This window comes from Stegastes partitus, unplaced genomic scaffold (assembly GCF_000690725.1).
Source record: "Stegastes partitus isolate 25-593 unplaced genomic scaffold, Stegastes_partitus-1.0.2 Scaffold1069, whole genome shotgun sequence".
Taxonomy (NCBI): Eukaryota; Metazoa; Chordata; class Actinopteri; family Pomacentridae; genus Stegastes; species Stegastes partitus.
In genome coordinates, this window is record NW_007578800.1 from 5,552 (window position 1) to 20,619 (window position 15,068).

General features: G+C 41.3%; 1 protein-coding gene across 1 annotated transcript in view; it reads left to right on the plus strand.

Annotated features, from left to right (window-relative positions):
* The first annotated feature begins 1,019 nt into the window (after positions 1 to 1,019).
* Positions 1,020 to 15,068, plus strand: part of cpne5b (copine Vb) — a 131,576-nt gene continuing 117,527 nt past the window's right edge. Inside the window, exon 1 of the mRNA XM_008295681.1 lies at positions 1,020 to 1,285. Coding sequence (XP_008293903.1) covers positions 1,167 to 1,285 — 119 coding nt within the window. The 5' untranslated portion in view covers positions 1,020 to 1,166. The remainder of the gene's footprint in view (positions 1,286 to 15,068) is intronic.

Below are 15,068 nucleotides of genomic sequence, written 5' to 3' on the forward strand. Positions count from 1 at the left end.
TTAAATCAGCGTGCACGAACACACTTTCATTTTAGCTGCAATCCTTGAATCGTCGCACATGCCAATTTCTTGTCTAGATTGTTGCAGATCTGAGCCATTTTGAACTTCAAGTCCACGACTGGCTGAATGTAGAAGTGTTACTCAGGTAAGGTTCCATGCAGGTTTCAGTAAAGATCTGCGGTTTGTTCCTCCTTACTGAGCTCAGTGGTTTTTGCTCTGGGAGCTGTCCGAGCACTGTGGTGCTGAAAGTCTTGGTCTCTCTGGTGGTTGTCAACATCTCTGAGTGACCCACTGAGACTAAAATGTGTGTGTGTTATTACCTCTCAGACTGGTTTATATAAATAGAAAGCTGTTCAGGTAAAATGGTCCAATATAGCGAAGAAAGTGTGAAAACAGTGAACTAAATTTTGTGTGGCAGTCATATTCTTTCCTACCTCCATTGGGAAACACTGCTCAGCAATTTGTGCAGAATCTCATCAACGTCTGATATAAACATCTTGATCTTTAGGCTATTTAGTGGGTTTAAAAGACTTCATTTTACTACCACCCCTCAGAAAAAAAGTCTTAAATAGCCCTATAAATAACATCAGTGCCAAGGGAAATTGCTCTGACAGACACACACACAGGCACACACACACAAGCTCTGAGTGAAGAGCACACAGGATGTTGCAGGGTGACAACAGCAGCACCGGGGTATGGGCAGGGTTCCCAGCACTTGAATGCAATTCCGTGTGGGAGGAGGATGGGTGGGTTTAAGTGTAGGCTATCTAGTCCTTTCTCTTCACACGCTCTGCTGTGCGCACAGACTGAAGACAAAAGCAGAGAACCTCTCCATGTGATGTGTAGCAGGTCGGTGAGGGCGCAACAGTGAGCTCAGATACTGTCCCCCGCATTAAAAAGCATATTTACGCTGCATGGAGAGTTAACCAAGTGCGCCTCTGCTTTTCTTTTTTTTTTCCTTTTCTTTTTCTTGCGGGTGTTCACTCACTCAGTGCTCCCCTCCCTCCATCCTCTCCAGCTTCAACATTTGTGAAGTGGCTGCCTCACCCGGTCGGACCGGAGGCCGTCTGGTCTCTGATCTGGTCTCAGGAGTCAGCGGACCGCGCTCCGTCGGCGCCAGGCTGTGCGCTTCTCGGATCACACCCGAGCCGCCAAGCGCTCTGGCGATGGAGATGATGGAGGGAGACGTTATGGACAAGCTGGAGGACATGTCATCGGTGTACGACTTCGACCCGATCACCGGCAACATCCCCGCTACCAAAGTGGAGATCACCGTCTCCTGCAGGTGAGTGGACGCGTCCGCAGAGAACCGAGAGCGCGACGCGATGCCGGGGAAAGTTCCGTGTGCCGACTGCGTGCTCGAAAAGTTGTGAACGCGCCCCACCCTTTCTGTGGGATCTAGTTAGGACTGCTCGGTGACAAGATGATCCGAAATAAATGGAGATGGTCATCCGTTACGCTGCTTTAACGCATGCAGATTTGGTGCAGCTCTCATGGTTTGGTTTACTAAAAGTTGTTGGATTAAATCTTTCTACCGAGCGTTTTTTCCCCCGATGACATTTAAGTAAGAAAAAGTTAAAATCACCTTTAACATTAGTTACAAAATGTGCAGAACATCGCGTTATATTATGCATGCAGGTGTTTTAAAGCAGCTGTTTTCAGATATTTGAGAGAAATCATCATCCAAAAACCTGGTAGTGCTGATATGTCAGTCACATCCTTTTGCTGTAACGTTTCTTTTCAGCCAGAAATCCTCTTTTATTCTGTAACCGCTGGCAGCTTTGAGCACCAACAGCGCGCTGAAAGCCTTGTTCCCTTTTTTTTTTTTTTTTTTTTTTTTTTTTTTTAAAGTACTGGCTGTTAAAGATTCAAAGGTTTCCATCGCATTCGCACACTGCCTGCGTCCCTGGCCTGCAACTCCACATTCTTTATATTTTGTCTGTACAAAGCTGTGTCCTTTTTAGAAAGTGTGTCAGTCAAAGAAATCCACATTCACCAAGATGGATTTGTCTCCACTGCGCTCGTTCAGTGAGAACAGACAGTCACTGTTGTTGCCATTAGGAGAGGGTGTTTTTTAGTCAAGGCTTTCAACGCCTTTCGCCTCTCAGACGCTCCACTACTGGCATGTGAGAGCGAGCATCTTTACGCACACGCGCACACACACACACACACACACACACACGCTGGTCTTTGATGCTGGGTTTTAGGTTGGTGAGCCATCGAAGCAGAGTGAGTTGGAGCCATAACAAGCTGTGTGTGCATTATTGATGGGCTCTCTGACGTTCAGAGAAGGTCGCTGCTACATCTCTCAGCTCAGAGTGGGGGAGAAAGAAGAAGAAGAAGAAGAAAAAAGAACAGACCCTTGAAAGAAATTTACTGAATGAAAAGCCGTTGTGTTGCAATGGTGGGCGTTAGTGGAGATTCAGTTTAGATGGAGGAAGGATGGAGTGCACCAATCAAAGCCCTGCATGGGTTGGTGTTTTTTTTGTTTCAGCATGTAAAAAAAAAAACAAAAAAAAAAAAGAAAAAATGAGACGATTGCATCCTTTACTGATGTGCAATTAAGCACCATTCAGGTAAATGATGAGTCCTATTCTGACTACCCTCTGCATTTATGCAAATGATTTGTCTGACATGTGTGTGTTTCTGTGCAGATGTGTGTTAGGGGAAAGGGGGGGTGGAGGAACTGAGGCAGAGTGGTGGTGCAGATTCCTACTCCCAGAAAGAAGAGGAGTTTGGGGAGAAGAAATCATTAATTGTACAGGGAGGGTCGATGCGCTTCTCTCCTGCTTCACTGCCACCTTGTTTGAGTGTGTGGGAGAGACTGAGTGAGAAAGAGAGCAAGAGTGACTGAGAGTTCCTCTTGACACATGGAAAATCCACACTTTTTATGAAATAAATATCAAATATACAAGTCAGCAGGTAAAAATGTGACTCACTGTGTTTAAAAGGTTGTTTTCCCATATAATTCCTAATTCCTCCTGTGTTACAATGACCGGCTACTGCTTCAGCTACTCCTAAAGCAGCAGAAATCAAAGGTTAAATCTGTTTGTCACATTCAAATAGCAGTTCAAGGCCTCACAAACCCTCACAGATGTTAGATGAGTCAGATTTGTATTGAAGACAAGAGCCTCCCTGTTGGGTCTTCTTCACAGTTCTCTCTTTGTCATCATGCACTCTTTAAAACCTCCAAACCATGATGATAGCTGTTCCCCCAGGGTTAATACCCCCTATTACAGGCTACAGTCCCTGCTTTTGACAACGTACTATTATCAGGACCAGTGACAAATGGAGAGGCGTGGGTGGACCCCGGATCAGGAAAATAGGAAGGTGGGGGGCAAATGATAGGACTTGGTTTGTCTTAGATTTGAGGACGGGAGAAGAAGATGGGCTTGGTGTTAGAAAGTTGCAAAAACTGTTTCATAAAAATCCATATGAAGCTATTCGGCATGATGGATTTGCATTCTTTTCCTAACCCTGTTTTAGCTGTCTGACATCTACAGGGCTCTGCCCATGAACAGATAGTTCTTGGATTACGTTTGTCACCATCTTCACATTTGTCACACTGTTTGATGTGTGATTTCCAGCACATTAGTTTTGTGGGAAAGCTTGGCCTTCAGGAACTGTGTTAGAAACAGGAAAGTGGCGAGACTTAAAAAAAAAAAAAGGAGAAACTTTTGAGGCAAAAATCTAACCTGTGGTTTCTTTTAAACTGATGTTTACACCCCCACAGGGCTTGTCAGTCGATGGTCTGGCTCCTGAGGAGAAGTGACAGGAAAAGGGTGCAATTGGCATGTGGACAGGAAAGTGGAGGTGTAAATCCTACAGCCACAGTCCTTCATTCAGCACCTTGTTAAATCTTTTCACTGCCATTTGCAAGCAAGTCAAAGTCTGCTCTTCTGTTTCTGTTCCACTGTCTGACTGTCCAGTCAATTCAACAACATAAAAAAAGCACTTAATGCATCTAATGTGGCCAATAGCCATTTACCAGCCTCTCCAGTCAGCTGAGGAAAGACTGTCTGGATGGTGTATTGAAGAGCAGGTGCATCAATGGAGGAGAACTAGCTGCTGGGTATTGAAAAGCAATGAGCTCACCTGGCGTGATTGTTACTGTGTGCTGCAGCTTGTAAGACCAATGTAAGACAACTATGTTTCTGAGTTTCTGAGCCAATATTTAACTACACTTCAACTGTCAGCCGATAACTGTACCTAGCCCCAATTTCAGATTAGATTGAACATCCACGTATCCATCAGCTACACACGCTTCTTCTTGCGGACTGTTGCATCGGGCTAAAGCGTATCCCTGCTGGTGGGGCTGGGTACACCCTGGACTCATCACCAGTCCATTACAAGGCTAACACAGAGAGACATACACAGACAACCATCCATGGTCACACTCACAGCCAATTTAGAATAACCGATTCACTCACCATGCATGTCTTTGGACTGTGGGAGGAAGCTGGAGGAAATGCATGCATAGAACATGCAAACTCCCAGGCCAGAGAGTTTCATCAACGGTACCACCCTAAATAAAAAATACTGTCTTCTGCATGATAAAAACGTTCCTATTTCCCACTCAAACTGACAGAAATGGCACATTCGTACAATAACATTTTTCATTTTTCAGCAAATATATAAAATGAATGAATTAAAGCATCCAAATTGAGTTTTATGATTGACACAGAAACCTCTAATTTTGGAGATATGTGACTTACAGCTACCATTATTTAAATTAGGACATACAACTTTGGAATTAAGCTACACATCTTTTTTTTCCCCAGTTCATTCAGGTGGTTAGAAGAGTCATTGAGAATTCTGTCAGTCCAGTTATATTATGCCTGTGTAGATTTTCAGTCATCCAGGTCATGGTAATCTGAGCAGCTGTAGTCAAAGGCAACTGGACTTCTTTCTCTCTCTCTATATATATATATTTTTTTCTTTAAAACTTTGCTCTCTCAGAACTGAAGAAGGCTCTTGGATAAAAGGTGAAACATCTTCAAGAACCCAAAAAACTCCAGAGAACTTAAGTTGCCTTACCATCATCTGAGTAACTCAGCGTCTACTGAAGCTGAGTTGCTCAGATGATGAAATACATGAGAGGCATGAACTGTGGCCGGGCAAAACTGAACAGGCAAGATCATAAATTTATCTTGCTGTTTTCAAACTGTGGAAGGGAAAAACATTTGGAGACAATGAACAATTATTGACAATAAAGAAAAGGCGCCTTTAGGCCCTTGAATAGTACACCAGTAAGTCAGTGCTGTTACTACTTACTAAAAGTAAAATGTGGATGATTTAAAAGATAATGCCATGAGTAGTTTTTTATTTTTTTATTTAATCAATTAACTTCTCGCAAAGATCAGTAAACAGACAAAACTAAATCAGTATTTGGTGTAATCACCCCGAAGAGAGTTGCTGCTGCTGCTTTAAATTCACATTTGAACACAGTTTTTAAAGGCATCTTGGAAAATTCGCCACAGTTCCTCTGTGGATGCAGACTGTCTCACTGTCTTCTGTCTCTTCATGTAACTCCACACTGACAACATGACGCTGAGATCAGGGCTCTCTGAGGGCCAAACCATCTGTTGCCTGACTCTTTGTACTTCTCGTCTGAAGATAGTTCTTTCTGACTCTGCAGCTTGTTTAGGGTTATTGTCAAGCTGCAGGAAGACTGTGGACTCGATCAGGTGCCTCCCTGATGGTAAATAGCCTGATAGATAAAAATCTCTAAACTGCCTTAAACCTTTTACACAACACAGTAGGAAGGAGGAGCTGATGGGGGTTTGAAGTGCAATGTGACTCCCAACCAGCTCTGGGTTAAGGTTCACATCGACTGAACGCAGAGCAGAGACCCAATTAAACCATTAATGGATTGTCCTTTTCTTGAGAGTGACACCTAATCTAAGGTCTTCAATATGGTGAAGATAGATCTAGCAGGTGCTGAATTTTATTTTAATTGGTGGCTTGTGGGAGTGACATGATTTTTCTTTTGTTTTGCAGTTAGTGCATGGCTCGCTAACAGTGGGATTTCACAGCTTGCCTCCTGAGTTCAGGCAGTGCATGTGTTGCTATGATTAAATACCTCTGCTAAATATCTAGATGGTCTGCATTTGCATGCATGCTTATGAGAACTCTGGTTTCAGCATCCGCTAGCTTCCCTAACGGAACTGGGACAGATATGAAAGCATCTCACACAGTGCAGAAAAGCCCTACAGGGAGATCCAACACCACTGCTTATCATCACTCTGATTTCCCTTTGCTCTTGCACATCACATCTCTCTAGGTTTGAGCAGTTTTGGTGTGAACATGCACTGCAGTACGAGCCTCACTGAAGCTTATTAGCCACATAAAGAATTCTGGGTATAAAACACGAGCTCAGCGTTGCAAACCACAGCATAATTATCTTGCAGATGACTCCCTGCCACCACCAAAAGTAAGATAAACCTCTTTCCACCCCCCCACCCCCCTCCTTTCTCCCTCAAACACACACATATTGTTAGTAATTTTGCCGCACAACAGATTGGGCACACTGCCTGATGCCACACAGCCTAACTGACTTTAGCTGGTTAGAGAAAATTAGGTGTGGAGGGACCGATGGAAGCAGGGAGGAAAAATGGTGGTGAGGAAGCAGATAAAAAAAGACAGACTGAGATGAGAAACATATTGAGGTGGGTATAGTCATCACTGCACAGTAACTGGGAGGCGGGGAAGTGAATTCATTAGGAAATGCAAATAAGATCCTAGTGTGTTCCGAGAGAGGAGAAGAACATAGAGACAGAATGATAGCAATGTTGCATTTCTGCTCCTGGCAGGTGTTTTATTTTTCTTTTTATCACCAAAAACACAAGAGCTGCAGGTGAGTCTTAGTAATTAATGTGATGCAACATTTGTGAAATGTGAGCAAAAGCTGTAAATGAGAGGAAATGGGAATAATGATGTTTCCCACTGAAGCCAGGCATTACGAGGAAAGAACACACGACAACAACAACAACAACAAGTTGGGGGCATTAAAAACACGTTGTGGCTATAACTTCAACATATCATTACGTTTCAAGTTAAATTATTCACACACACTTGCATATTTAGACATCCAGCAGTTAAGAGCAACATTATTATTCATTTGGAGTTGTGTTTCTGGCCATCTGGTGAATGGAAGTCCAAATTCACTCTGTTTTAGCCCAGTTGGATTATTTCAACTGCAAATATTTGGCTCTGTGGGATGCTTCACTGTCTTTACCTACTCGTTACAAACTGTCTGCTGGCTATTTAACAAACAGTTAACAAAACAGTTTTTACTCACTGACTTTTCCGATATAGATGCAATTTTAATTTCTATCTATCTGGGTGCACTTTTCCTCGTACTTTATTGATACCATTTTCAAACGTGTGTTTTACTTTTACAAGAGAAAATAAGTTTAAAGGAAAACATATTTTACAGTAACTTCACCACCTCTAATACAAAGATGACTGCATCTCTAATCGACTACAACTTTATTCTTAATGTTTGGGACTGACTCTCACACAATGGATGTGTGTTGAACTGGGAGTGATCAAAATAACCTAGTAAAGCTAATCATGCACTTGCTCTTGGCCTTGATTACTACTGCAGAACACTAGTCTAGATGATACTTGTTCAGTTGAGAACAAACCTGCTGTGAATCCATTCCTAACTCTTTAGTTTACAGATTTTTGTTTGCAAAAAATACAAATATTCAAACTGTTTAGATACAGAGCGACACTACGTCATGTTGGACACTCAGAAATTGCTGCCATACATTATTGTGGTTGCGATGATAAACTATTATTTGCAAATTGCCACCTAGGGAAGGGTTTACAAGTCAGTTGGATGATTTAGCTTTTCAAAAAAATATTTCGTTCTGAAGATTACTTTGGAAAACATTAAAATGATGTACTGGAGAAAACCACCAATTAAGATAAAACTATGAAGTCATGGTGATTTGGTAGATAAAGCCAGCAGTCACATTATTATATGCCTACTCGTGGGTCAGTCCACACCCATCTTCAGACAGTCGGTAGAAACAGCTGCCAAATTACTAAAACCACCTTTGTGGTTGTTCCAGCTACAGCAGGTGTCTCCATGACTACATTTTGCCACGATGACACCCACACACACACACGTACATACAGCCTCACAATCTGAAAGAAACACCAGCAATGCTATCGTGCCTGGTAACAAACAAAAAACAACAAAAAACAGAATAAAATAAAAAGAAAGTAAATAGAGAGCTTTAACTAGCTTAACAAGCACCAGAGTTCAGCTTTGGGCAGCAATAGGGAGCAACACTTTAACTGTACACACTGTTCACACTACATGGTTTTCTTTAATGAAAGCCCCTCGGTGAGGCTGTGGGAATCATCTGCTTATAGTTTTTGCATTAAACTTTTAGTGGAACTATCCTCACTTATGAGATTTTTTTTTTTTTTTTCCGCATGTTGAAGCCACACAGATACTGCTGCACTCTGTGTGAGCTGAAGATGAGGCCTTGCTGAGGACCGTGGCACTCTAATACCTGCAACACTGATGAGGCTGCTTATAGCTCACACCTCTCTGACTCCAACTTTTTCCTACACAGCCTTGGTCTCTTGAGAGCCATTATAGAAAATGTGGCGATAGTAGCTTGCAACCTTTCCATTCTACCTCTCCCGCTTTGCTGCTAGCTCTGTTTTGCAGATAGCGTTGGACAGCTGTGAGGTCACCAATGTGTGCGTGTTCAGGCTGTTCTGTAACTGCAACATGGTTCATTTGGGAGTCAAATGCAAAGCAAGGCGAATCAGTGCACGTTAAATGGACACCAGAGTTTGTTCTTTTAGCTTTTCCGTTTCTGCCTACAAGACCGCATTGATCTACAGAGAGCATATTGTACATATTTTGGTGTGTCTGTGTGGAGGTGTTTGCATACAAAAGGATGTTTGGATGCTGTTACAGCATGAAGCACTCTTTTCTCCTGACCTGGCAGAACAAATCAATTATTTTCTATCCTCTTACTTACAAACACAATGAAAAAGTGCAATACAGATAGCAAACACAATTTCTGAACACATTTACTATCTTTCACAGTTCAATATGTTTTTGTTTTTTTGCCTTTGCCTTTGCCCACTGCCTTCTGTACACTAATGGACACACTGTGACTAATGCTTTCACTAAATCAATAAAGTGGGCATACGGAAAAGAACAAATATGCACATGTCAAGTGCTTGCATCCACATTTTAAAGGCAATATTTTCCTTTACTTGCTTGTTTTATAAGAACAAAAACAAAATGTCATCATATTTTCCCCTAAAAACTTGTGTTTTTCCTTTGCCTTCATTACAATGATATTATAAAGATGATGATTTTTATCCATCATTCTTCGCCCTGTACACCCAGTAATCCCCTCCAGCCCTGACAGCAGCACTGTTCAGTTGTCAGCGTCTTCACAGAGCAATGCCTATAATCAGCTCCGTCAGCTCAGCTGCTGAGAATTAACTGTCTCATTCCCGGAGCCATCAAATTCTTCCATCCTGCAAACTTGTGTCAAGTTCGCATCTTGCCCGGGTGAGAGAATCCCCTTGAATGCAAACAAGGCCACAAGCCACTGAACATAAGTGATGTTAAGTCTAAAGGAAGAAGGGTAACCCTCTCCGTCAGTGTTAATGATGGTTTACTGTCATGCTGGCTTTAGTGGCTGAGAGGCTGAAACGAAGCTTTGATCTGTGCTCTCTGGCTGACGGGGCTTGCAGGGTTGCTGGCAAGAGCAGAGAAGTCATGGGAAGACAAAGTCATATTTATCGGTGAAGGACTGGAGAAACACAGGATCACCTAAACACTCTCCTTCAGTATTATAAATAGCTGAAGAGACTGTGACCAGTAAACATGTTAGAGGGCTCAAATGAATGTCAGATTCAGTTTGCGAACGAGTGCCAGGGCCTCTGTGAGTGCTGAGACCCATGAAATGTAACTTTTGCTGTGTATAGGTTCAATAACATGCATTTTTTCCCCCCTCACAAGGATCTAGCCTGTTTATTTGCAAACACCATGTATTCTCCCTCAACAACCATGTCTCACGAAAAATTCGATTCCTGCACAAGTAAACTGGGTTCTGAGAAAGAATTTGCTCCCAGAAAGCCGCAATTTGCGTTGAGTGTGGGACCATTATTCATTATTACTCACTGTTTATTTTTTTTTTCACTGTTTGGTTTGGACACCCAAAAGACTTGGTTAGCTTTAGGAAACTATCACGGTTTGGGTTAATATAAGACACTTTTGTTTTGTTGCAAGCTTTTCATCCATTCTCTGGGTTACCAAGGTGACAAGTCACGCCACATCTAATGTATGATTGGTTGGTAAAGCAATTAAATAAATTGCAAAGATATATTGATTACAAACGTATTTGTGATATGTCATGAACAAATACATTGAGAGAGAAAATTGGTTTCCCTTGAAATATAATTGCAGCTTAGTCCTGTAGGAACCAAATCTTTTGGAGACAGGGCCGCCCTTAAATTACTCTGCAATGGTTTTTATCTGATAATCTGATTAGGAATTTTTGTCATGTATGTGTTCTATCATTTATTAGCTATATGGCTGCAACGTTTAGCTTTGACTTGACAACGTCAAAAATTCTGACATTTTTCATTTCTGTAAGTTAAAGCTCTTTTCAAGTCCCAATGTTATCAGCAATGCTGCAGTCAGGTTTATTATAAAAGATGAAAGCTCCAATGTTCATGGCTACATTTCTAGACAAAACCAAGCAGTGCAGGAGAGTGCTGACATTTACATAATGGCAAAAGGTGTTCAAACACACTAAATGGCACATTTTTTTTAATGTATTGAAACTGGCTCCAAATCATAGGATCATTATTTTAGAAGCAGCAATGTGTTTGAATAACTTATTGTAACAAAATAAAAACCCGAAATCTCGCCTACACATAATAAACACATTCAAAACAGTCACTTGCACATTTGCATACATATAGTTCCTACTGGGAAAGTTAGAATCTCCATCAGTCCCTCAAGTCAGGGGTTGCTGAGTGTTTATACATGTTTTATGTGCATGTGGAGAATTGTGGGTCACTTAAATAGTCCACCAAAGTGCAGGAGCCTTTATTAACATGTGACCTGGGTCCACAACTTGTTTGCTCTGGATCCCTGATTAGCATTTTATTCAAGTTACACTGCACTGAGGTTATTGCTATTGGTATCTCACGAGTCATTACGTTATTGCATAATTGGATTCATTTGGTTTTTCAGCTGGAGCTATTGACAGACCTAGCAAAGCTAAAAGGACACATCTCTGCAGGCTCTCACTACGATAGTGCTCTCAACAAATACATGCTGTCTGAGGAGAAAACAGATGCACTAATTGTATAGGATCACCCGTTTAATGCTTGGAGATAATTACAGACGAATGATCACCAAGGGCAAATTAACATAAATTACCATTTTCTCACTTTTCAAAAAAAAAAAACATGAGGAGATTCACATTGTACCAGCAGACAAAGTTCTAAACGTTGAATTTACATCCATTGGCATGATGGCTGCCACTAGCAGGATTAGTGCAGAAAGGTTTTCAACATACTATAAGTACAGCCAGTACTGCGAGCGAATGTACACATACATACATACTTGTTTCCAAAATGTAGAGCAAAGTCAGAAGATGAAGATATGCCTGCATTATTAAACCTACTAAAGCTCAGATTTGCTGTGCCCTCTGTGCAACAATATACTACTATGATATGTATGGAAGCTTCCAGCAGAGGTATTAAAGTGTCTGCTATGTTTCCAAAGTCATCTCAAAGACATACCTGCCAAAGATTTTCTTTTTTCCCCTCCTGAAACCTAAGGATGAAACCTAAAAATGGAATGTACTGAAACTCTGAGCATCAAAGCCTTCTGATAAACAAGACAGGTGCATGAACAGTCATTTATCTGTGTGAATTGCACCCATTGTGCTGTGGTAGAAGCATCTGTCCGCAGCATATGTGATGGAGTAATGGGAGCTTAATAGCTCTCAGTCAGAGCTACTCAGGAAGGTGAGTCACAGCTGCGGACAGCTACCATCACCTGGCAATTAGAAAGATGGGATGGTTTCATCCTCGCGAGGACCAAATCACTACTGCTGATGCATTTTAATTGACTGAAATGAACTCATTTGTTTTGAATGCCGCGTCAGTGATGGCCATGAATACAGGTGACTGGACACTCCCAGTGGTTGGTGGAGCAAAAGTGTGTGCAGGTGGCAAAGCTATCACACAGTTTTTATTTTTGGGAACTCAGTATCATCAGTCATTAAATGTGTTGGCTGGTCCAAAAAAAAATCTCTGCATGCTGCAGCTTATGATGAATTACATGCTTGTTGTGATGTATTCCAATAATAGTATCAGTCTTATATGAACACATTTCCAGACAAGATCGTGGTAATTGCAATCTGTGATGCTTAAAATCAGAAATAATATGTGGTATGCTTCAGCTAATGAGCTCAGCTCGCTGCTGGCTCGCTGCTGGTGTGTGTTCTCAGGTTTGGATCTGCCAGTATATTTCCCTGTTGACATTTGACTGAACCAATGAGCAGAAACTCAGCAGTCTCATCATGCCCCTGAGCTAGATGTTAAAGATATTTTATTTTGAAAGGATTTTCCTCTGAAGACACCAAGTATTATTTTGAAACTGAAAGCGCAAAGTTCATTGGAGGCAAAGTGTGGGTGAGGTGCAGTTAATTAAAGCTGACAGTTAATTTTCAGATTCTTCACTTAATGTACCTGCAGAACGTTGAAAGCTGATTTCTTGACACTTTACATCAAAATCTAAAAAAAACACACACATTATAATTAATCCAAGTTTTCTTATCACAAAAGTGAGATGGAGAAAACAGCCATCATTGTTTATAATTCAGGTTTTTTTTTGTTTTTTTTTAAACCAACTGTGGGCCAGTCAGCATCTTGTAGTGAATGATGCATGGTCGAGGTCCCTCCTCTGAGTCGATGCGAAATTGTTTGCTTATTCTCAGCCTGCAGTGCTGTTTCAGCTCTGGCTCTGTGCCCCTCAGTGCAGGATGGGCTGATTGGGCGAGATGGTCATGTGTGGTAAAGCGAAGCTGGAGACGTGCGAAAAGTGTGTGGGTTGAGATGACTGGTTTTGATTATGGAGCTACCAACGCCCCGAGCAAATATAGATAATGAATGAGTGAAAAAATGTGTGTGTGTGTGTGAGAGAGAGCGAGTGTGTGAGTATCCCTCTGGTACTCCTGGCTGCCTTTGTGACAGTATGATTGCATCTCTGATGGTTTAGAACAGTTATTGTTGTGGATTATATTTACACTCAAACAAATAACTCCAAATACAGCTGCATATGCACTTTTTTCTGTCAGCTCTCAAAGTAAGTTTGTCCCCTACTCATGGTAATGATACTACAGTACTTTACTTTCTTGTCCTCATAGGCTGGTGTGTTTTTCTTTTCCTACAGTAAGTCATTATGATTTTTTTGAAGTGCCATTTGTCTCATTTTAAAACTTCTGCAATTTATATTTGGAACTTTCTGAACTTTTTAGCCAAGCTAGCAGTGTTACAGTTACTCGGTCGTTCCACCACTTTAGTCCCGACTGAAATATCTTTGCAATGCTTTAATTTGACAGGAATGCACTGAACTTGACCTAATTGATATGAGCAGAGAGAGTAAAGCAATCAGAAGGTTCCACTTGAAAGCATTTATTCTCTTCTTTCAGTCAGAAAGGTATAGTTGAGTCTCTGTGCAGATTCTCAGTCATCCAGGTCATGGTAATTCTCTCCTTACCTTTAATCCAAGAAGCTTCTTCAGTTCAGAACTCAAAGGATGGATGAAAAGTGAAACAATGACCAAATAAAAGAAGTCTACTCGCTCCTCTACTGAAAGAGTATAGTTATGTGGTTTCATTTTGTACATCTTAAAGAAAATGTACGTACAAATTGATTTCTGTCGACATACCTTGAATACAGAAATCTGCAAACAACTCTGCATCAAATCAATTAGTACATCGACGCGTCTGCACTTTCAACAGATCATGATCATGTCAGAATTAATGACTGAGATTAGATGATCAATTCACAAAGTAAACGTGATGTGGGATGCAAACTAAAGCAAAAAATTCTACTCACTAAACAGGAACAAAAGACAGACGGAGAGTGCTGAATGAACTCAGGACAAAGAACTAAGGGCACTCAATGCACCTGTTTAGAATAGAATAGAACAGCCTGCAGGGATCGTTCTCCTGTGTTTCTCAATCCAGCGGTCCTCTGAGCTCCACTTCATAGCTTTACTTATGCTGGACTCACACCACAGGAGTTTTAAAATCCTGACAGATTTTGAAATCGGGTTGCATCATGCACATAAAGGGAAACTTCACAGATATTCACTCTAATCTCAGTGATGCATACACGGCAGCATTTTAAAATGATAGTGCATCACACAACAGGTTATTATTAAAACTATGAGGCCTGAGGGAGCAATCAGGAAGCAGTGCATCCCCTCACTAGGGACAGAGCCAAAGGGTGGCCACTACAATCTAAAGTCTGAGCACTCCTCTGGCCAGCCCACACAATAGTGAAGCGTGTTAGATGACTACATTGAACTGGACATCCAATTACTACTGTTCTTTGGCAGAACCATTTCTCAGTGGCAATTTTTTTCCATGCAGATGTATTTTAACAGTACAACAGCTGCCCATTCGGCCGCATACAACCCAGTAGTTACACAGATTTTGTAGCAATTCCAATATTTCCCATTATTGCCACTGAAAAGTATATTAACAGTATAGTAATATATCTGCTTTTAATATGTAAATAATTAATCTGTAAGCTAATATGTGTAAGATTTAGGTTTAGCTTGTCGAGACTCTCAAAAACCTCCTTGGAAGAGGTCTGGAAACAAACTGTGCAGATTGCTGGACAATGCAAAATTGACTGAGAACCTGCAGCCAAAAGAGAGATAATGCAAAATAAATGGCTGCATGGACACAGAATGACGTCTCAACTAGGTGAGCAGGAGGATGCTTTTGACATAAGATGCTTGTGTGTGTTTATCTCATGTAATTTAA